Here is a 23,351-nt window from a genome sequence, read left to right as displayed (position 1 = left end):
TAAGCGTTTTCAGCCATTTCAATGTGAATGAACAACTCTGAAAACAAATAAAAATGATAGCGTGGACGCGGAGCGTTTTCAGATGTATACGCCATTTTCAAATTTATCCAGGCCCGGATAAATTTGAAAACGGCATTTGACCTGCATCATTTCTGCCATTTATTTACTTTCCGGCACGTTGAAATGTCACAAAATGTCACAAAATGTCGAGGAAAAGCATCAAGTCTTTTAAATGGACTAACAATGAGGTGGAGTTGTTGTTGTGAGTAACACAAAAGTACAAAGTTGCAAAAGCAAGTGAGAATTAAAGAATTTGAAGAAAAGATAACTAGCCCAGCCTTCTGGCTACAGCCACAACCACGCACACACACACACACACACACACACCTTCCTATACATAGACACATGGAACAAAACCCCAGATGGCGGAACAGTGCACACACATACACCAAATAATAATAATAATAATGATAATGATGATGATGATGATAATAATAATAACAACAACAACAACAACAACAGTCCACACTGCTCACGGACCCCGACACTCGGAGACCTGTGTCTCTGAGTGGGAGACCAGAGATCGCATTAACATTTGTATCTCTGCAATATCAAACATGCCATTTTATTTTTCTTTTCATTGTTGTGAAGAGACCATAAATAGCATTTGTATTTTCTGTTGTACAGTTCATTTGCTGTTATGGAGTTCTTGTTATGGATAAAAAGTGTCTTTTTTTTTGTTTCAAAATAGCTGATCTGCACTATGCCAACATCTGCGAACAAATATAATTCTATAAAGTTGCTCTATATAGTGTGTAACTGTTAATATAGAGCGTTATTAAATTTATTGCTAATGCAATCATATGGCACACTGACTTCTGAGGAAATTTTAGATGGCACTCGTCATCAGAAAGGTTGCCAACCCCTGCACTACTGTATGTACTGTTTGGCTAAAACAGGGGTCGGCAACCCGCGGCTCCGGAGTCGCATGCGGCTCTTTAGTCTTCATTTTGCAGCTCCGGGTGGTTTGGGAAAATAAATTAGAAGTATTTAGCTGAAGTGAATTTTATTTGTGTTTAGTTCTCTTTTTAACTTGTAGTTCTAAATTGGAAGATTATTGTGATATTGAAATATAAAAATAAAATTATATCTTATTATTTTTTTCATTGCTCAAAATAAGCGTCACACTCGCGGAAGCCGGTGTACCCACCGAAATGCCGTGCATTTATCGAGACTTTCAACCCCAGGTAGGCCAATTATGGATCTTCGGATCCACATTATGTCGGCAGCTGTTCTCCACCGTGAACTATGTTAAAAACAAACACCGCTCACGCTTCACAGATGACAGCTTACAGTCCTGCGTAAAGATGAAAGCCCCGATTTGCAGACGCTGTTGACAGAGGTTTGGGACCAGAAGTCTCATTGTAAACATATCACGGCGGACCCGACGATGTTTGCATGGACATGCTTTTCAGCATCTCTTTATTGACCACTTTTCACACACCATTGCTGTACGCATACAGCTGGTTGTAGCTTTGCAGCTCACAGCCTGACACATACCAACAACAGCAGAGAGAGCACAGACTTTAAGGCGGCGAGGCGTGATTGCGGGTGCAGCTCAGGTGCGTCCGACTGCCATGCAGCGGCACTGCAGACCACGCCCCGCCACATACATTAACCAGGTAAAATACATATTTAGGCAGAATTTTGCAAATATCTATTTCATTTTTTTTTTAGCAGCATAGTGCTTTTTCTCCAATTATTTTTTAAAAGTCAGGTCAAGGCTCCAAAAGCCCAAAGGCGATATAAGGGTGGCGGCTGACAACAGTTTTTGTTTGCTACATGGATCATTTTAGTTCAGCTGGTTGTCTTTCCTTTTGTTATATGTCTTTAAGAGTTCAAAATGTGTTAATTACATAAATAAAATGTAATTTTCTCTGTAGCACTTCATGGATTTCATAAGCAACACACCTTAGTTGCTCTGTGGATTCTTTTAAAAAGCAGTTAAAAACTTTTCTGTTCAAACAAGCCTTTTGTTGATCTACGTATTTTATATTCTTTACATTATTTACATTTGATCTTTTACATTGTGTATAATGTCTATTGATTGTATTGTTTATTTTAATATTTGTGTACAGCGCTTTGTGACTGCCTGTCTGTGAAAAGCGCTTAATAAATAAACTTTACTTACTTACTTTAGTTGTTCACACAAAGCACAAAGGTAAAAAAAAAACGGCTCCCAGTGTTTTCTTTTGCGTGGAAACCGGGTCCAAGTGGCTCTTTGGGTGTTAAAGGTTGCAGACCCCTGTGCTAAAATCATGTTCCATGTTTTTTAAGGTTTGCACTATTACACAACCACAGTTTGCAAAACATGAACACATGGACTACTTTTGTAACCTTGTTCCAGCTTCTGCTCTGCAAGACTTTGAAACACACTCCAAACCATAAACTCTCAGTTTTTAATTACATGTCAAAACACATTTGTTCAGACTTGCATACACTTTATTATTACCATGGTCATAGTGTATTTGTTACCTTGATAAGATCTTTATAGTTTTGTGGTTTTATTCAGTTATTTTATTCCTTTTTAACTATGTATATGTTTTTAAGTTGTTGTAGTAATGTAATATCTCAGTGTGGGCTTTGAGAGGCACCTATAAATAAAATGCGTTATTATTATTATTATCAAAAATATTTTTATGTATCTAAAGTGACACAGTATTTAAATGTGTCTTTGGTTTAACCCACGAATAATTAAGTCACGAGGACATTTACTTTTCATGTAGCACATGCAGAGAAATCATTCAGGGGTCACGACTGTGCAACAGGCTCCTTTTCAAAGATTTCACATCACAAATGTCTCTGTATACAAAAACATCAACAACACAAGAAAGAAAAAGATGAAATTACAGATGAAAATACTCTCAGCTGAGCTCCAGGTTTCATCATTTCCTCTTTTCTTAGTGGATTCTCTTTTTGTTTTTTACTAAATGTTTATTGCTTAGTGCAGGGGTGTCAAACTCAATTGCACAGGGGGCCAAAACTCAAGGCACACTTTAGGTCACGGGCCAAACAAGATAAACATTTGTTGAACACACTAAAACAATGTTTTTTAAACATAAATATGAATAAAACAGACAGGAATAGTGTTCCAGATTAAATAAACTAAAAAAAAATAAACTTTAACTTTAAATATTTTGCTCTTCATAAAAATATATCCTGTCAAAATTATGCAAGTTAGAAATATGAACATGCTGCCAAAAACCCCAGAAAAAATAAATGAAAGCATACACAAGGTTGGAGCCGCATGTAGACGGAGCTGGGGAATTGCTTCAGGAAAGGAACTAATAAACTGTGCGGGCCATTCAGTGTCGTACTTTGCCTTGAGTGTATCATTACACTGCAGCTCCATCTGAATCTGCACAGGTGCATTTCAGCAAAGTCCGCTGACTTGGTTCAACATTACTTGGCAACAGGGAAAGTGAGGCAGGTTGCACTGGTGCATTTGTGACAGCTTCACTTGAAATGCCTTCACCGCATCATACATGCCATGTCCGTGAACTGACAGATTTCTTTGCTGAGCTCAAAAACTCTATTGAGAACTTTTCCCCAACTCAGCCAACAACAGTGGCGTGTCCAGCGGGGTGGCCTGGGGGGGCACAGGCCACCCCCCCAACCAGACTGGTCACCCCGAAGCTAAAACAATAAAATTCAATGAAATATCAAATGTACGATTATGTTTTCACAGTGAAGCTCAGATATCCAAGTGTAAGTGAATGCAGCATCGGCTTCTGCACTATGAGCATCACGTTAGCAAAGGAAGGAAAGCCAAGCTCAAAACACGGCACCGCAGAAAACAATTTTTGGGCGAAAGATAATGAGGAGAGAATAAATGTCCCGGTAAGTAATATTAAGTTTGTTGAGTTTAGTAAACTTCGGTGAAATTAGAATACCAGGGAAAAAATAACACTTAAAGAATTATTGCAACCGCCGAATATTTCAGACAGTAGGCTACTGGGGGGAGCTAGCATAAGAGTTATGAGTTATACGATATAATCCAAGTCATAGCATTGCTGTATGGAGATGCAGATTTGGTTGCAGGTTAATACTGGCAGTGTCACCATGCCAGCTGACTGTATTTCATCATCAGCCAGTGTTGTTCTTTATACATCAATATTACCAAAGTTTACCATAAGGCAGCACTTACACTACACTGTGCGGTCTAGCTAATTTCTCTCATTACTTATCCTATCTGCCAGCTCCATGTTATGAAGTGTAAATCAGTGTAAGAGTGTAAATCACCCCATGAAATGGCTGTGCCATGTTCAATGCAGGGATGTGCAGTTCTGGTTCTCAAGGCTCCTGTCCTCACAGTTTATTTAGTAATTTAGATTATTATCAAAATCTAAATTACTAATGAAAAACATTGACCAGGCAGCTGTGATAGAGCAGCAATGTCCATCCAACTCTTTTCATGGTTGTTGTAGTTGTGATCATTTTGTGAGGCCACATTGAAAAACCTTGGATACGGAAGCGTAGAGCTGCCACCCAGGCAAAAGAAAAATAGAGCTATATCATGTTATAACGTGAAAAGTATATTATTATAGTATACTATTGTTCTAACAAAAGTATATTGTTCTAACAGTATACTTTTCATGTTTGTACAATATACTATCATGTAGGTACAATATACCTTTCAACTTTGAACTATATAATATCATGTTATTGCAATATACATAATAATATTGTACAAACATACAATTGAGATTAGAGGCTACATTGCAGCTCCAGTCACGGCTTCATCACTGTCTTTCTCGTCTTTTCCCAGAGTAACAGCCAAACAGGAGGATCTATTGGCTAGCACTGCTTAGCCTTGCACGCGTTCTTATTTTAAACTTAATCTGGAATTCATTGCAAACTATTTGTGCGGGATATGAATGACAAGATTTTGTTTTTCAACAGGAGTTAGTAAAAAACATCTCCAGTGTGATCAAATCTTCTTGCCAAACATCCGCAGCTTGGCAGTGTATACAGCACTATAATGACCAGACCTAATTCTTTTGAAAACCATACATCTTTCCACAGGTCTCAACTTCATCAGACATCACCTAGACCCAGAGCTGGATGAGACCAGCACAAACAGCAGCCTAACCGACTAAGATGATGGATCCATGGGGTCAGGAAAGCCAGAAGCAGGGGAGCTGGAGAGGTACCTTTCACGTCCATTTACTGGAGGTGTGGATCTATTGCATAGCTTTCCTCACATCAAGAAGCTGTCGATCAAAATCAGTACAGCTCTTCCTGCATCTGGAGCTTGTGAAGGATTTCTTAGTCATGCAGGACTCCTGTTCACTGCTAAACAGTTACAGCTTCACAGAAAGAATCTTGAGAGCAAACTGCTGCTGAAGCTTAACCATCACTTCACTGAGTGAACAAATGACACATTTTTGCTAAATATGCAGAAATAAATGCACACCCATACAATTTATGGTAAACTGAGCTGCCTTGTATGTGCATATGTTGAAGTTGCCTTGTTCTAATGTTTTCTCTGAGGCTGCTGTGCCATTTGGAGCAAAAATGAATATAAAGTTTACAGCATATCTTGTCACTGGAAATTGTTTGCACTGTTTATATATTTATATTATTTACTGTAGGTATTGGTGAAAAAAAGCTTTATGTTGTGAAAAACTGAAATCTGTAAATTAGAATAGTTTTGCCTTATTTTGTTGATCTTTTTACATATATTCCTTTTGAAAATACTAAAATTTGTATATTTATTTATTTTTGTCTGATAGCATTTATTTAAAAAATAAATCGGACATTTCAAACAGTTACTCGCTACTTGACTAGTCTTTTCACCAAGTACTTTTTTACTCTTACTTGAGTAACCTTTTTAACGACTACTTTTCACTTTTACTTGAATAAAATTATTTTAAAGTAATGCTACTCTTACTTGAGTACAGTTTTTGGATACTCGACCCACCTCTGTTTCATCCACAGCAAGAGAGTATGCGATAAAGTTTTTGCTTCTTTCACACAACTGTGTTCTTAAATCAGTGGCCATCTCACAAACCCGATCAGCAATCGTATTTCTCCTCAGGCTCACATTTGCCAAAATCTGCGTTTTGTCTGGACACAAGACGTCGCACAGCTTCATCATGCAGCTCTTCAGAGTGCTGGGCTGATTTGGCTATCTCCTACAATAAAACTTGCTTTCACAACAGCTTCACTTTGTGATTTTGCTCTGGTGAAAAAAGTCTGCTGAAATGTCAGATTCTTCTTTAGACTTCTACTTTCTGTAGTTTCTGCTCTGCATTTAGGTTTTTCAGCTTATCCTGACGTTTTGTCTCGTAGTGCCGTCTTAAATTAAATTCCTTAATTACAGCCACATTAGCTCCACGAATAAGACACACGGGTTTGCCAGCAATGCCTGTAAACATATATTCAGTCACCCACCGGTGCTGAAAGGCTCTGCTTTCAGAATCAACTTTTCTCTCCACCATTGTGAGCGGCTAGGCAGGAATGTTCCCAGTTAGCCCAGCGTTCAGCAAGGAGGCTGCAGCGCTGCATTATGGGATCTGTAGTTTGTATATTATTAGCACTTAGTGGTTTTCAGTCCATCGTATCAGTGAGGGACATAGACCAGAGACAGAGGAGAGCGGGTAATCATTATATCTGTGAGCTGAAACATGACTACTTTAAATATTCATAAGATACTTTGAATAGGAAGAAGAAATCATCTGTGGTTCTCATGTCATTACATAATTTAATGTTTAAAGAAAAAATTAAGATTACATTTGTGTATCAAGCAGGTATTGTGATTTTTTTTAATGTATTTTACAGTCAAATGAGAGTTGGTTATACAGCACAGTGCAAAAGTCTTTAGCCATCCACCAGATCGTTTTTCTTTACAGATTTTCTTTAAGGATTCCGATGTTTTTCTAATTTTTAATGCAATAATTCTCCAGGTTTCTTTGACTGGTGACTTAAATGTTAGTATTAAAAATGTATTTTCTTGTTAAAGGCTCCTTCCCTGTTCACTTTCAGGTAGTTTCTATAAAACTATCCTTCCATGTCATTTATAAAACAGTGATGAGGACTCTGGCTGCTGTGCTGTTAGTGATGAAGACTAAGTGAACAGATCTGTTTTATTTTTGCATTTATTAGAAATATTCTAATATTCTATTTATTAGAAATATTCAATTGTCATCCCAGAATAATTACTGGTTGATCTCCAGGAATTTACAAACAATATAAAACATGAACTCTCTCTTTATTGTTGACATTTTTTCATATCTTATTCTGTAGTTTTTATTTATTGATCTTAAATCATATTACTTAAATCTTTCTGTAGTTTGAACTAGGAAGTCAAAAACATCCGTGTTTGGCCTTAAAGGATTCGCTCACTTCCTGTAATCTTGGTGGAAAAAATACAACAAACTCGAACAGCTGTGTCTGTTAGAGAACCTGCACTACTTTTATAATGGTTTTATAAATGTATTGTATAGTTCTCAAGAACCAGACGTTTTGGTCTCAGTTTGTCCGTTTATTCAGTGACACAGGCAAACGGGCCGTTAACTCCGGGGAGAGTGCTCTCATGCAACACCTCACTTCAGCCCCGCACAGTCACACACACAACAAGGACCCCCTCCCCTTCCTGCACACATTAACTCCCTTTTTCCTGCAGCACAACCAAACATGTATCTTAAAGAAATAACAGCGTGCAGAGATAACCAGCCTGTCACTGTAACATAACATTTAACCATCGTTACAGTATTAATTTATTGTTATTATTATAAACTCATCGGTGTGTTACACTGTCTGTTGTAATTTTAAAATAATCTTTCGGCTGAGTAATATGGCTGACACATCGTGGGACAAAGGGCGGCAGCCATATAGATATGACTTATAGGGGAAAAAAAGACGTAAATCACATACGTTACAGTTACATAAATTACATAAGTTACAGTCGGAACATTTGTGTCTCTCTTTAAACGTTTACATCAGTTCATGGTTTCTATGTCTGCACGAACAAGTGCATTTAAGCAAATACCGTGTAACGTTAGAGTCACATATCTTGCACATATACGGAGAGTTTACTGTGTGGATCAAGTTTAAAGCGAAAATAACTGAACGTGAAGTTATAACACGACGATGTTCTGTTAGGAAACACAAACTCGATGTAACGGCATGAGTCTGACCTCAAAACATCTTTAAAAACAAGTCATAACATACCTGAGCAGCAAAGCAGAGCATCCCAGCTGAAGCTACTTTAATTTTTAACACTTCCTGTAGTTTCTCCTCAGGTCTGTTTGTAGGTGCTGCAGGTGTCCACACGATGGCGCCATTGAAGTGGCAGAAAGTTGACACAAACCACTTCTGTGGACTTGTTTTTATTGTTTTTATTGTTTATGTTTTTATTGAGAAAGAGAAAATATTAAACGATTTAAATAAAAATAGAAATAGAAAAATAGAAAGTAATAATAATTCTTTAAATACACTAACAACAATAAATACCATGATACGGTATTTATATACTGACACAATGGCTCAAATGTGAAGAATGAAAATCTGTAGTCAGTTTACTTTTCACTGCAAGGTTTAACCAATACAAAGATCGAGCAGATGGAACATAAGTTCCAACAAAATATCATAGCTCACTTTGAAAACACACTCAGTTAAAAAACATCTGAAACTTTTATTTCGTATTTCACACTTGAGGACATTTTCTCAATAACTCCAGTGATTTTGTATTACATGTTGATCTGACCTTTTCCTCAATAATAATTACAACAAACCGGACACTAGTCCAAACAAAGAAGGATCAATAGATTTAGGACAGAATGTGGAAGGACTAACCACAGTTTGTGTAGGCCATCACAGTTCATGTTTGCAACTCATAGGAAACAGCTGCTCATCGTCAGTCACGTAGAGCCCAGTTTAGAGATCTAGAGGTCAGGTCAGGTTCACATACCAATTTACTGCAAGTCAGCACATTTTAATCTGCAGAACCTTGTTTTTAAAACACTGACATGTCAGTTAGATGTAAGTTCATTTTCCATTTCTGGTATTTGACACGAATAATCAGTCTTGTATGGTCAGTTTCTCATCATTGTCATGACACAGCTATCACTGGACATCACTGACTCATTAACAGCTCAAAATAAAATTTAGAGGCTTCATCCACTTAAACCTGGGGTTTTCAGAGTACTGAAATGCAGGTAAGGCCATAATTTCTAAAATGTGTTTAACACAAACATACACATTGAGTAGTTGGAGACACAGGATAGGTTTACTTAAATATCCTGAAGTTTCTCCCTTTAAAATAAAAATAAGGTTATTACAAAAAACAGCGAATATTTCACAGAGCTTTTGAAATAAGTGCATTCATATAAGTGTACATATATTTTAAGATATATTATTAGAATTATAATAAGGCATCATAAGAATTATAAGAACATATTTTTTCATGACTGTCTCAGAGCAGTAAATTAATTGTTGGAGCTCAGTGATTCCTCTGATGTCAAAGTTTGTCTCATCTGCAGCAAAATAACTGCAGCTGACAAGTGAATCAACTCAGCTGAACTGAGCTTCAGAAAAACACAACATACTGAGATTCACTGTGAAGGTTTGAGTGGGAAAAGACAGAAAAACAACACGTGGATCCTGGAATAATCATAGCTTCCATCTTTAAAGGATAGAAGAGGAAGAAATTTACAAGGAATCATTAAGAACAGTTTAAACCATCAACTGAGTGAATCCATGAATCTGAAAACGTGTTTCTGAGTGAAAGAGACAGACATGTACAGACTGAACTCTCTGTTCAACAGTCAGTGTTTCTCTAACAGGAGGACACTCTTTACACTCAACTCAGCACAGACACACTGAGGAAGAACAACCAACTCTAAATCCAAGATAAAGAGTTTCAGTGTCCCTTGTGACCACCATGCCTCCTCTTCACTGACTTCAGCTCGGCTTTTAATACCATCTTTCCTTACAGACTCGTTTGCAACCGCGCAGACCTGGGACTCCCCTTTTCCAGCTGGTTCTGGATTCAGGACTTCCTGACGGGTTGTACACAGGCCCTCACACCTCCTCAGCCATCAGCATCAACACCGGCTCTCCCCAGGGCTGTCTGCTGAGCCTCCTGCTGACACAACTATGAGGTGAGGCTCATCTCTGGGGGGGATGAGTCTGCCGACAGGAACAGTGGAGCAACTGACAGCGTGGTGCAGGACAACAACCTGATCCTAAACACAACTGTGGCCAAAGATTCATCGTGGATTTCAGGAAAAGAAAAATTGACATTCAACCACTTTACATCAATGGGGACCATGTAGAGCAGGTGCCAGACTTCCGTTTCCTGGGTGTCCACATCATGGAGAACTTGGCCTGGATTGTGAACATGAAATAGCTGACAAAGAAGGCCCAGCAGAGACATTTCCTAAGAGTCCTCTGGAAAAACAGTGCCTCTTAAAAACTGTTGGTGTGCTTCTGCTCTGTTGAGAGCATCCTGTGCTACTGCCTCTTTGTGTGGTTCTCCAGCTGCACAGCAACACAGAGGAAAACATTTTAGAGAATCATTAAAACTACTCCAGAGAACATCGGCTGTTCTTTACCCTCTCTTGAAGATTTTCATAGGTCTCGCTGGCTTAGGAAAGCCAAGACGATTTTAAAAGACTCTTCACACCCTGGTGACAATTTGTTCCAACTGTTGCAATCTGACAGCAGATACAGGAGCATTAAAGCAAAGACAAACAGACTGAAGAACAGTTTCTATCTGGTAGCCATCAGGCCATTAAATGGCACCTTGCACCATATGTAAATTATGTTCAGTGATGACATGTGCACACATGTGATGGTGTTCTTATGTAGTAGTTTTACAGGCTCTGTGCAATGGTGTTTTGTGTGAATGACTGTCATTGTAAGGAATGCACCTAATCTCGTTATAGTTGATGTATTTTTTTCATGTAACCTTAATGACAATAAAGATAAAGAAAGAAGGAAAGCTCTATCCACAGCAGACCATGCAGAATAGCTGAGAATCTCCTTCATCGTGGATTCCCGCCCCTGGCTTCCGCACCTGCAAATAATCATCTGTGAGCAGCACTCTCTCAAGCTCACTACTTAAGGCAGCTCATGGGAATGCCTCGTCGCTGGATTGTGTAACCCTCGTCAGTGTTTCCTTAATTCTTCAGCTTTCTTCGAGTTACCTTCGTGCATCATTTTAATACTAATCCCCTCTCTCCATGCCAGACTCTGCATGCCCAGCCTGAGGACCTGTTGCTACTGATCTGTTGTGAGTGTGGTGAGTCGGTGTGGTGTGAGCGTGAAGAGGAATCCCTGGGAGGGGAAGGCCTGTGTGTGAATAACCCATTTGTGTTTTGCCCTCACTGCCTTTGTGACCCCTGGAGACCCCAACCCCCTTTCCAATCACCTGTACATAGTTGCACTAGGTGTGAGAAAATAAACTAACTGATCTCTGTGATTCCAGTCTGTGTCTGAGTCCCTCCTGAGCTTGTGACATCTACATACCCAAGGAGGTACAGTCTGAGAGCAAAAAGCTCTTTTGTTGTAATATGGTACTATGAGGTCTTTAACATAAGATGGGGCCTGATTATTCAAGATATTGTATGTGAGGAGGACTTTAAATTTCATATTCTCAATGCAACCTCAATGATCCACCTCAAGGAAATCCCCGATTGTTGATTCTGTTCATCTGGACATAGCGTTTTCAGTGGGAGAAGTGTAGTTTTGGTTCCCTTTGTAGAACAGAACATTTTTATAAGGTTTGCATTAATGTTTTTAATGTTTCACACTCAGGAGAGACACTGCCCTCTACAGACTGACTGGACAAAGGAAGCATAACAAACAAGAAAACTAGCAGTTACAGCGGCTGCTGAAGGTCACTGGACATTAATATTAACATGCATTTAATAAAATCAGCATGGTTGATCATCCATATCATTGATTGATATTAAACAAACTGTTGCAATGACACAAGTTTATTCAGGTTGTAGGAACCCAACATTTTTCTGCTTCAACATGTACGACAACGTCGATCATAAATACAGTCATAAAACTGTGTCGTAAAAATAGCTTTCAGTCACTTTTCAGGGTTAAATCTTAGCTTTAGAGTGATGCAGCGTTAGTCATTAATGTTCATTTTGCTTTTGGAAATTCTTTTTGTGCCTGTATGAAATGTCAGATAAATATGATCACCTCACAGACAACATCACAGTTATAGGTATTATATATACACACACACACACACACACACACACACACACACACACACACATACACATATACATATATATATATATAACAGTAAACTATGCCATTACAAGAATCAACATTCAGCCACCACAGAATATAAGGGAGACATATAACAGTAATACAGTGTTTGTGTTCTTTTAAGTCTGTGATTTAATATTTCGGCTACATAGATGCTACATTACAGTGTTGAGTATCTGATGAGTAGGTTTATGTCTATATAGAAAAAACAGTATGGCAGATAAATCCTATTCAACCCATAGTGCCAGCTGTTTAAGTCTTCTAATCTAATATGTATGTACGTATGTTTTTTATATGAAAATATTGCCCATAAAGATTATTAAAAGAATATTTACAAAAATATGTGAACAGGTTAAAGTTTTCACTTAAGTCATTAATTATGAATAAAATCTGGATAAACCCCAGCTGGTCTCTAAACTTTTGTTCACTGAAAAATAATGTGTGAATGTCTCTGAAGAGTTTGTAAATTCATCTTCTGGGTTTGTGTAGCTCAGTGATTCCTCCCTGATATCACAGTTTGTCTCATGTACAACAAACTAACTGCAGCCGACATGAAGTAAAACGTCTCAGGTGAGTTCAGCTTTAGAGAAACACAACATACAGGTCCTTCTCAAAAAATTAGCATATTGTGATAAAGTTCATTATTTCCTGTAATGTACTGATAAACATTAGACTTTCATATATTTTAGATTCATTACACACAACTGAAGTAGTTCAAGCCTTTCATTGTTTTAATATTGATGATTTTGGCATACATAACTCATGAAAACCCAAAATTCCTGTCTCAAAAAATTAGCATATCTTGAAAAGGTTCTCTAAACGAGCTATTAACCTAACCATCTGAATCAACGAATTAACTCTAAACACCTGCAAAAGATTCCTGAGGCTTTTAAAAACTCCCAGCCTGGTTCATTACTCAAAACCGCAATCATGGGTAAGACTGCCGACCTGACTGCTGTCCAGAAGGCCATCATTGACACCCTCAAGCAAGAGGGTAAGACACAGAAAGAAATTTCTGAACGAATAGGCTGTTCCCAGAGTGCTGTATCAAGGCACCTCAGTGGGGAGTCAGTGGGAAGGAAAAAGTGTGGCAGAAAACGCTGCACAACGAGAAGAGGTGACCGGACCCTGAGGAAGATTGTGGAGAAGGACCGATTCCAGACCTTGGGGGACCTGCGGAAGAAGTGGACTGAGTCTGGAGTAGAAACATCCAGAGCCACCGTGTACAGGCGTGTGCAGGAAGTGGGCTACAGGTGCCGCATTCCCCAGGTCAAGCCACTTTTGAACCAGAAACAGCGGCAGAAGCGCCTGACCTGGGCTACAGAGAAGCAGCACTGGACTGTTGCACAGTGGTCCAAAGTACTTTTTTCGGATGAAAGCAACTTTTGCATGTCATTCGGAAATCAAGGTGCCAGAGTCTGGAGGAAGACTGGGGAGAGGGAAATGCCAAAATGCCTGAAGTCCAGTGTCAAGTACCCACAGTCAGTGATGGTCTGGGGTGCCATGTCAGCTGCCGGTGTTGGTCCACTGTGTTTTATCAAGGGCAGGGTCAATGCAGCTAGCTATCAGGAGATTTTGGAGCACTTCATGCTTCCATCTGCTGAAAAGCTTTATGGAGATGAAGATTTCATTTTTCAGCACGACCTGGCACCTGCTCACAGTGCCAAAACCACTGGTAAATGGTTTACTGACCATGGTATTACTGTGCTCAATTGGCCTGCCAACTCTCCTGACTTGAACCCCATAGAGAATCTGTGGAATATTGTGAAGAGAAAGTTGAGAGACGCAAGACCCAACACTCTGGATGAGCTTAAGGCCGCTATCGAAGCATCCTGGGCCTCCATAACACCTCAGCAGTGCCACAGGCTGATTGCCTCCATGCCACGCCGCATTGAAGCAGTCATTTCTGCAAAAGGATTCCCGACCAAGTGGTAAGTGCATAACTGCACATAATTATTTGAAGGTTGACTTTTTTTGTATTAAAAACACTTTTCTTTTATTGGTCGGATGAAATATGCTAATTTTTTGAGACAGGAATTTTGGGTTTTCATGAGTAATTTCCCGTAATGACACCAAAATATAATAATGTACAAGTCTTAGATACAGCATAACCCAGAATTTTACCTATAACTAAATGAACATCTGCCCAAAATTTTGTAATCTTGGGACAGAACCAGAACACATGGGAATGATTCACATCTACCTCTCCACAGCCCCTCCAACACGGTTGTGGTAATGAAGTATGTTTGTTCTTAATTTTGGGTGTTATAAAAAATCTAATTACATTTTTCCAGCAGTGCAGTCTCCAGGCACGTGATGATGTTGTTGACTGCTGTATTTTCCAGGTTTGTGACCATTCATCATCATTCATCACCCAACTCTCTCTGTTTTACATATGTTGTCGTACACCCTCTTGCCTCCATTATATGCTTGTAAATTGTAGAAATTATTCTAATTTTTTTTGCTTTGTAAACTTCAGTTATGGTTTTAATTATTGAATTTTTATCCAGATCTACACTATGTTTTACTTCTTTATTTAAAAAGTCCCTAATCTGTAAATATCTGTAGTGATCTTGATTACTTAGGTCATATTTTTGTTTAATCTCCTGGAAACTCATAAAATTCCCATCTTTGATTAGTGTACACATCGCTGTTAATCCAGTAGGAATCCACTGTTTAAATCTTTGGTCCATAGAACCGGGTGTAAAACCCTTATCATAGGCTATCCATCGGATTAATCCAAGCTCTTTTTCTAGTTTGTATTTTCGTATCAGGTTAAACCATATTTTAAGCGTAAACTGAGTGACTGAATTCAGCTGTTTAATTACTCTCATTGTTTATTTTCTGTCTCCTATAAGGCTTTGAATTTCTCTTCCTTGTACTGATTTTTCTAAATTCTTCCATTTGGCTTCATAATCATTGTCACACCAACAAATGAAGTGGGCCGCTTTGAGGGCCATGAACAGTTCACACTAGAGCGCGTTTGCTGTCACATTTTATTTGTAGTTTGAACAACCAGACAAAAAAAAATAACTGGATTTGGTCAAAAAATCGGAATTGAGCATTAAGACCTGCAGTGTGAACGTAGCCTTAGTAAGTCAAACGATACCTGAAGTCTGTCCTTTTTCCATTTTCGCTCAGCTTTTCTACACACCTGTCTGATTTCTCTGGTATCCTTATTCAACCAAGGTCGGGTTTTAGGTTTTAGACACCTGCTTGTGAGTGGAGCAATGGAATCAAGTATTTCCAAGCAGGTTGAATTAAACAGAGAAAGTAGGCTGTCAGTGCTCAAGTGAGAGGACCTATTAGAAAGTGAGGCAGGATTAGAGTTTTTATAAGAACAACCAAAACAATCAGCTGTATCTGAGGTAATCATGCGAGATTGGTATTTGGGTATATCAGGTCTGACAGGCTGACATGAAAGAGGGAACTCAAATACTACAGGCATGTGGTCAGAGCAGGGCTCTAGACTAACTTTTTGCCACGGTTGCACTGGTGCGCCTAACTTTTTTTCTTAGGTGCACATTTCTACAAGAAAGATAAGCTGCCGTATTTTTTGGACCATAAGGCGCACCTGATTTTAAGGTACATTAAGTGAAACCAAACAGTCAGATAAGTCACACTTTATTCAACTCATTCTTCTTGCTTCCTCCACTTCCGTACCACTGATTCATTAATGCTGAATTCTCTCCCAGCTGCTCTATTCCCATGTTCTACTGCGTGACTGCTAGAGTTTATGGCAGTTGTAATGCTCTGGACTATAAAGCTCTATGGAAGGTGATCAGATCAGCCCAACATATCACCCGATCTGAACTGCCAGCCATCCAGGACCTCTACAGATAGGGTTGTAAGAAGAAGGCCCACTGGATCCTCTCTGATTCCAGCCACCCCAACCATATACTCTTTATCGTCCTTAAGTTTAAGAAAGTTGTGAGTGAACCAAACCTTGATTTCACTTAAACATTTAGAAAAAGATGTGGGTGTGAGAGTAGCTGTGAGTTTGGAAGATAAGTAGAGGTGGGTGTCATCTGCATAGCAGTGAAACTGGCTATTATGTTTCTTGAAAATATTACCTGGGGGTAGGAGATAGATAATAAAAAAGTAAAGGACCCAGGACAGAGCCTTGGGGTACACAGGAATTAACTGGAGTAGACAGTGATCTCTGAGTGAGTAATTGAAAAAACTGTGAACGGCCAGAGAGATATACCAGGCAAGTGCTGTACCACTGATGCTAACAGATGCTAATCTATGAAGAAGGATGTGGTGGGAGATGGTATTGAAAGCTGCTTGAATCCAAAATATAAGAATGGTTTTAAGCTACTTTTATTTTCAGAGATAAGTAAAATCGAAACAATAAATTCTTACTTTTTTTCATTATATTTTATTTGTTTGTTTTTTGCTTGTTTTCCACTAGGCTCTATGTTGCTGTACCTGTGCTTCTTGTCTTTAATTACCTTGTAACTGATTTGTACTTGTTGTAACTTAAAGAAATTTATGAATCTGAAACCTGATAAATATCTAAAAACCATAAAAAAAACAAAGTGTGAGTTGCTCTGACCTGAGAGTTTCAAGTGTGCAGTGTTGACTCTTCAATCCTACTGATAACAGCTGTACTCCTGAATGTTGCAGGTCATTGTTGCCTAGTTCCAGCTGTTTCAGTCTAGAGGACTGAGAGCTGAGAACTGTAGACAGAGCTTCACAGCTTCTTTCTGAAAGGAAACACTCACTCAATCTGAAAAGACATAAACATGAAGGCAAGTTTTTTTTCCCCCCCCTATCACTGAACCAGAGCAATGTATTAAAATAATGTTAACTTGACAATAACTTACAGAGCTTTCTTGGAGGCTTTGACCACTGGCAGCAGTCTCAGTAGAGCCTCTTCTGAAACAGAGTACTTCTTCAGGTCAAACACATCCAGATCTTCTTCTGCTGACAGCAAGATGAAGACCAGAGCTGACCACTGAGCAGGAGACAGTTTATCTGTGAAGAGACGTCCTGATCTCAAGTACTGCTGGATCTCTTTTACTAGAGAACGATCATTCAGTTCATTCAGACAGTGGAACAGGTTTATGTTTTTCTCTGCAGACAGATTCTCATTGATCTTCTTTTTGATGTACTGGACGGTTTCCTGATTGGTCTTTGAGCTACTTCCTGTTTGGTTTAACAGACCTCGTAAGAGAGTCTGATTGGTCTCCAGTGACAGACCAAGAAGGAAACGAAGGAACAAGTCCAGGTGTCCATTTGGACTCTCTAAGGCCTTGTCCACAGCACTCTGGTAGAAGTGTTTATCTGTTTCAGACTGATGGGATGTTTTTTGTTCCTCCTTAAACAAGTTGACTTCAGAATTGATGAAAGTCAGATGGACATGAAGAGCAGCCAGAAACTCCTGAACACTCAGATGAACAAAGCAGAACACCTTGTCCTGGTACAGTCCTCTCTCCTCTCTAAAGATCTGTGTGAACACTCCTGAGTACACTGAGGCTGCTCTGATATCAATACCACATTCTGTCAGGTCTGATTCATAGAAGATCAGGTTTCCCTTCTGCAGCTGCTCAAAAGCCAGTTTTCCCAGAGACTCAATCATCTTTGTATTTTCCAAACTCCAGTGTGGATCTGTCTCAACTCCATCATCATACTTGACCTTCTTCACTTTGACCTGAACAACCAAGAAGTGGATGTACATCTCAGTTAGGGTCTTGGGCAGCTCTCCTCCCTCTCTAGTTTTCAACACATCCTCAAAAACTGTAGCAGTGATCCAGCAAAAGACTGGGATGTTGCACATGATGTGGAGGCTTCGTGATGTCTTGATGTGGGAGATGAGCCTGCTGGCCTGGTCCTTGTCTGGGAATCTCTTCTTAAAATACACCTCCTTCTGTGGTCTAGTGAAACCTCTGACCTCTGTCACCATATCTACAAATTTAGGAGGGATCTGACTGGCTGCTGCAGGTCGTGTGGTTATCCAAAGATGTGCAGAGGGAAGCAGTTTCCCCCTGATGAGATTTGTCAACAGCACATTCACTGAGGTCGACTTTCTGGTGTCAGTTAGGACTTCAGTTTTGTGAAAGTCCAGAGGAAGTCGACACTCATCCAGACCATCAAAGATGAACACAACCTGGAAGTCTTCAAAGCTGCAGATTCCTGCTTCTTTGGTTTCAGTAAAAAACAGATGAACAAGTTCCACCAAGCTGAACTTTTCTTCTTTTACTACATTCAGCTGTCTGAAAGTGAATGGAAATATGAACTGGATGTCTTGGTTGGTTTTGTCTTCAGCCCAGTCCAGAATGAACTTCTGTGTTAGGACAGTTTTCCCAATGCCAGCCACTCCTTTTGTCAGCACTGTTCTGATTGGTTCATCTCTTCCAGTGGCGCCTTTAAAGATATCTTCTTGTCTGATTGGTATTTCTGGTCTGTCTGGTTTCCTGGATGCTGTTTCAATCTGTCTGACCTCATGTTCACCATTGACCTCTGCAGTCCCTCCCTCTGTGATGTAGAGCTCTGTGTAGATCTGATTCAGAAAGGTTGGGTTTCCTGCTTTAGCGATCCCCTCAAACACACACTGGAACTTCTGCTTCAGCTTAGATTTAAGATTGAAGCTAGCTCCACCATGTGTTCCTAGAAAATGATTATCAAATAAGATTAATAAAGTAATTCTGCAATAAATCTAGTTCACATTGATGGTGCATCTGAAAAGTATTCACAGCATTTTAATTGTTCCACATTTTTCATATTACAACCTTTTCCCAAAATGGATTAAATTAATTTTATACCTCAAGATTCTACAAACAATACCCCTTAATGACAAAGTGAAAAAAGTTTGCTTCAAATTTTTGCAAATTCATTAAAAAGAAATGTGCATAAGTATTCATAGCCTTTGCAATGAAACTCAAACTTGAGCTCAGGTGCTTCCTGATTCCACTGATCATACGTTTGGTCGGAGTCCACCTGTGGCAAATTCAGTTGATTGGACATTATTTGAAAAGGCCCACACGTGTCTATGTAAGGTTCCATAGTGGACAGTTAATCTCAGAGCACAAACAAAGCCATGAAGTACAAGGAATGGCCTGTAGACCTCTGAGACAGGATTGTATTGAGGCACTGATCTAGGAAAGAGTAAAAAAAAATTTCTGCAGCATTAAAGGTCCCAGTGATCATAGTGACCTCCATAATCAATAACGGTCACCAACAACCCGATGGTCACTCTAAAAGAGCTCCAGTATTGCTCCTTGGGGACAGGAGGACTTTCCAGAAGAACAACCATTTCTGCAGCACTGCGTCAGTCAGACCTGTATGATAGAGAGGCCAGATGGAAGCCACTCCTCAGTAAAAGTCATATGAGAGCCTTCCTGGAGTTTGCCAAATGGCACCTGAAGGACTCAGACCGTGAGAAACAAAACTCTCTGGTCTAATAATATAGAGATTGAACTCTTTGACTTAAATGCCAAGTATCATGTCTGGAGGAAACCAGGCAATACTCATGATCTGGCCAACACCATCTCTACAGTGAGGTATGAAGGTGACATCATACCGTGGGGATGATTATTGGCAACAGGAACTAGGAGGCTAATAAGGGTCAAAGGAAAGATGAATGCAATTATGTACAGAGATATCCTTGATGATAACCAGCTCCAAAAAATCCTGGACTGGAGTGAAGGTTCATCTTCTAACAGGACAACGAACCTAAGCAAATAAACAAGATATTAAATGAGTGGCTTTTGGGACCACTCTGTAAATGTACTTGACTGCCCAGCCAGAGCCCAAACTAGAAAGATCTGAAAATGGCTGCGCAACGATGTTCCCCATCCAACCTGAAGTAGCTTGAGAGGTTCTGCAGATAAAATAGAAAAAAAACTGCCCCCAAAAAGCTTGTAGCATAATATTCAAAAAGACTTCACTATGACACCAGAGGTGCATGAACAAAGTATTGAGCAAAGGGTTTGAATCAGTATGTGGGTTTTTTAATTAATTAATTAATTAATTTAATAAATTTGCAAGAATTTCAGGCAAAGTTATGTCACTTAGTTCTAATGAGAATTTCTGGTGAAAAATGAATTTAATAAATTTAAGAATAAGCCTGTAAGATAAATAAGACAAAATATGAAGCAAGTGAACTGCTGTGAACACTTTCCGGACGCACTGGTGCTTAGTAGTTAGCAATGTCATTTAACCGACAACTTTAATTCTTTAGAAAAATCGTATTACTGTTTTGCAGATGGTTTGCCAGCTCCTCCTGCTTCATTCTTCTCAGGAAGTCCAGGCTGATTTTCAGAAATGCCTCTCTGCTGCACCTCCTCTGGTCATCCTCATCCTCCAACATGCTCTTATCCTCGCTCGGCTTCTCTAAGCTTTCTGGGTAGTCTGGTCTCAGAATCTTCTGGATCTTCCTCAGCTCATTCTTCACAAAAGCAATGATGCTCTCCTCCAGCAGCTGAAACACAATGACCTAATTAGACTGAAATCGTGAAACCAACCATCAGATTCATGTCAGGCACTGAGATAATCTACTGGTATAGACAGTGCAGAATGGAGATTACTGTAAACATGTAAAAGCAGTTATATATGCACAGACTGTAAATATGGAGTCCAGGTTTGCTTGATCCTGCTGGGCAAAGTCACCACTGGGGACATCTGAGCTCCTCCAGTTAACTCTGTGAGTAAATCATAAACAAGTGGTTCACATTATGTTCGTCCAATCATGTTTATGACTTTTTCCCCTTAAATATTCTGTCACTGTCAGTGCAGGCTGGGGTTTTCTCTTTCTCTACTTTCTCTTGTGATCTCTTTCTTGGAAAAGTAGGCTGGTGTGTCCTTGTAGGATCTGCCTGTGGTTGGAGTTGCTTACCTTTCTCTCACACCTGTGCTTCATTTTATATTCACCACTGAGTATTTAAAAGGCATGGAGAGCTTGAAAGAGATGTTTCAGCCCTGTATTGAGCTTCCGAAGCACAGATGATTCGAAACACTGCTCCAAAGTATCGTTACAAAGAAAAGGGGCACGTGACCACAACTACACTCTGAACACTGAAATCAAAAGTGCAATAAATAAATATTATATAGATAAATAATATATAAATCTCTTTTTTGAATAATTACTGGCATATAGGTGACAAAAAAAAAAAACAGACTGATCTCCATTCACTCATATCAGCAGTCAAAGAGCCACACTGTGCTGTATATTTGTTAAAATATCAGTTTTCAGCTCTGACTCAGTCTGTTCTCTAGTTTTTTCAACTTTCAACCGAAAATTTATTGTTATTATTATTTTACATTTTAAAATTGATTTAAACATTTTTAATATTTCAACACATTTTAATCAATGACAATTTTAACCTGGTTACAAATAAAAAAACTGATTAACTCAAATAAATAAACCAGTTAAAGAAAAACAGGAAAATGTCAAATAAAAACAATTAATACATATACTGAATAAATCAGTCAGCTACCACATAATATATCACGTTTGTTTATAAACCACATGTATTCATATGTATTATGTTGATAACAACAACGTTAATATTTGTACACAAAAAATGTTTAAATGTATTAATCATGTAAATTTCCTGCACCTGTCATAAATGTCCACAAGACGGACAAAAAATTTACTCAGTCCAAAGTTAAATTTTTCAACTTCATGTTAAATTCCACATTTTCGTTTGTGAATAACAAAGTTACAGTGATGTGAGTGCTGAGCTGTGACATGGAGAGGATTCATAGGCAGTTAGAGATGGTCTTCTCACCTCTGAGCTTCGATCTGCTCCTCTTTATTAAAATAAATGACACGTTCAACTGAGGCGTCGCTCTTCAAGGACACACAGCTGGGTTCAGGTTGAGTTTCAGATCCTGTTTCTAGTCCAGGTTCAAAGCTTTAAAATAACATAGACAGAGCAGAATAATGATGGAGCAGTGATGTGAGTGCTGAGCTGTGACAGGGAGAAGAGTCATGAACAGTTAGAAATCGTCATCTCACCTCTGAGCTTTGGTCTGGCTCATTCGGGCTCTTTTAGGGGGAGGGACTCCCTCCTCTCTGTCCTCACACTGGTCCATAACTCCTGACATGGGGAATAAAAAGGGAAAAATTTATCATTTTTCCTGATATCCTCTTTTGTCTTACCATTTCTTAATAAAACATCATTTTAAAATAAAAAAAAATGGGGAAATACAGCGAGTAAATTATTAATGAACATGTCACTAATTCTCTAAATATATTTCTAAATGGGCTATAGACATGAACTTCTGATCAGCTGCTGGTAACAATCTAGTATCTAGTAAACACATGCAGAGAAATCAAACCACAGATGTCTGTAAATTATGTGCAATAATGAGAAATGACATGGAGAAAGTATTGAACACATGAAGAAACGGAGGTGCAAAAAGGAATGGAAAGTCATGACACCAGCCGAAATCTATCAGTCATTAGTTATTTGCCACTTAGTGCAAATTAATATCAGCTGGTTTAGTCCCAACTGATGGCCTATAAACAGGTGTCTCATTAGCTCCCAAGACCTTTGCAACCTAATTCTTGCAAAACATGCTGATGGTACAGGTTAGAGAAGAATCTGAAGGTTCCAGTGAGCACTGTTGGCCTATTAGCCGCAAGTGGAAAGAGCATCATTTCACCAAAAACTGACCACAACCAGGTGTTGTGGTCAGGTTTCATTCCAGACAGAGGAATGAAAAGAATTCAAAGGGCTTTCCCAAGAGCCAAGGACCTGGAATCAGCACGTATAGTTTTTAAAGAAAACAATAAGTAATGCAATCAACCACGATGGCCTGAATGCATGCCGACCATGCAAGACTCCATTACCAACCCTTTGACTGCCTGCTCAACCATTTGGTTAAGCATATTTTGAGAGACTATATATAATGAACTGGAGTACTTAGCTTAACTCAACCTTATTGAGCCATCTCTACCACTTGGTTGAGTTATGTTATCCTAAAAAAAAAAAACACTAGATGGCACTGTGTCAGGATATGGCAGGCCTCATCTGCCACCCTCCAACCAGGAAATCAGAAAGCAAAAAATCACTCTGGACACATGGGCCGTTTCTCAATTCTCA

The 23,351-nt window shown here is 39.1% G+C and overlaps 2 protein-coding genes across 22 annotated transcripts in view; both read right to left on the bottom strand.

The window, feature by feature from the left end:
• LOC102081515 (uncharacterized) overlaps window positions 1-8,296 on the bottom strand; it is a 43,956-nt gene extending 35,660 nt beyond the window's left edge. For 19 of the 20 annotated variants that reach the window (XM_025903320.1, XM_025903321.1, XM_025903336.1 and 16 more), the window contains exon 1: window positions 8,236-8,296. In XM_025903320.1, coding sequence (XP_025759105.1) covers window positions 8,236-8,256 — 21 coding nt within the window. In that variant the 5' untranslated portion in view covers window positions 8,257-8,296. The remainder of the gene's footprint in view (window positions 1-8,235) is intronic. The other variant, XM_025903322.1, reaches the window with a different exon arrangement.
• Window positions 1-22,321, bottom strand: part of LOC100701774 (NLR family CARD domain-containing protein 3) — a 78,788-nt gene extending 56,467 nt beyond the window's left edge. Inside the window, exons 1-6 of one of the 2 annotated variants that reach the window (XM_019365344.2) lie at window positions 22,262-22,316; window positions 22,032-22,157; window positions 20,864-20,942; window positions 20,497-20,722; window positions 17,127-18,909; window positions 16,856-17,029 (exon numbers count right to left, since the gene is read on the bottom strand). In XM_019365344.2, the coding sequence (XP_019220889.1) occupies window positions 16,856-17,029; window positions 17,127-18,909; window positions 20,497-20,722; window positions 20,864-20,942; window positions 22,032-22,157; window positions 22,262-22,284 (2,411 nt within the window). In that variant the 5' untranslated portion in view covers window positions 22,285-22,316. Of the gene's footprint in view, window positions 1-16,855; window positions 17,030-17,126; window positions 18,910-20,496; window positions 20,723-20,863; window positions 20,943-22,031; window positions 22,158-22,261 lie in introns of both variants that reach the window. The other variant, XM_025903344.1, reaches the window with a different exon arrangement.
• Window positions 22,322-23,351: the final 1,030 nt, after the last annotated feature.

Source organism: Oreochromis niloticus, linkage group LG23 (genome assembly GCF_001858045.2).
Source record: "Oreochromis niloticus isolate F11D_XX linkage group LG23, O_niloticus_UMD_NMBU, whole genome shotgun sequence".
In the NCBI taxonomy this organism is placed as follows: domain Eukaryota; kingdom Metazoa; phylum Chordata; class Actinopteri; order Cichliformes; family Cichlidae; genus Oreochromis; species Oreochromis niloticus.
The sequence above is the reverse complement of the archived record's forward strand: the minus strand, read 5'-3'. Positions and strand labels throughout refer to the sequence as shown.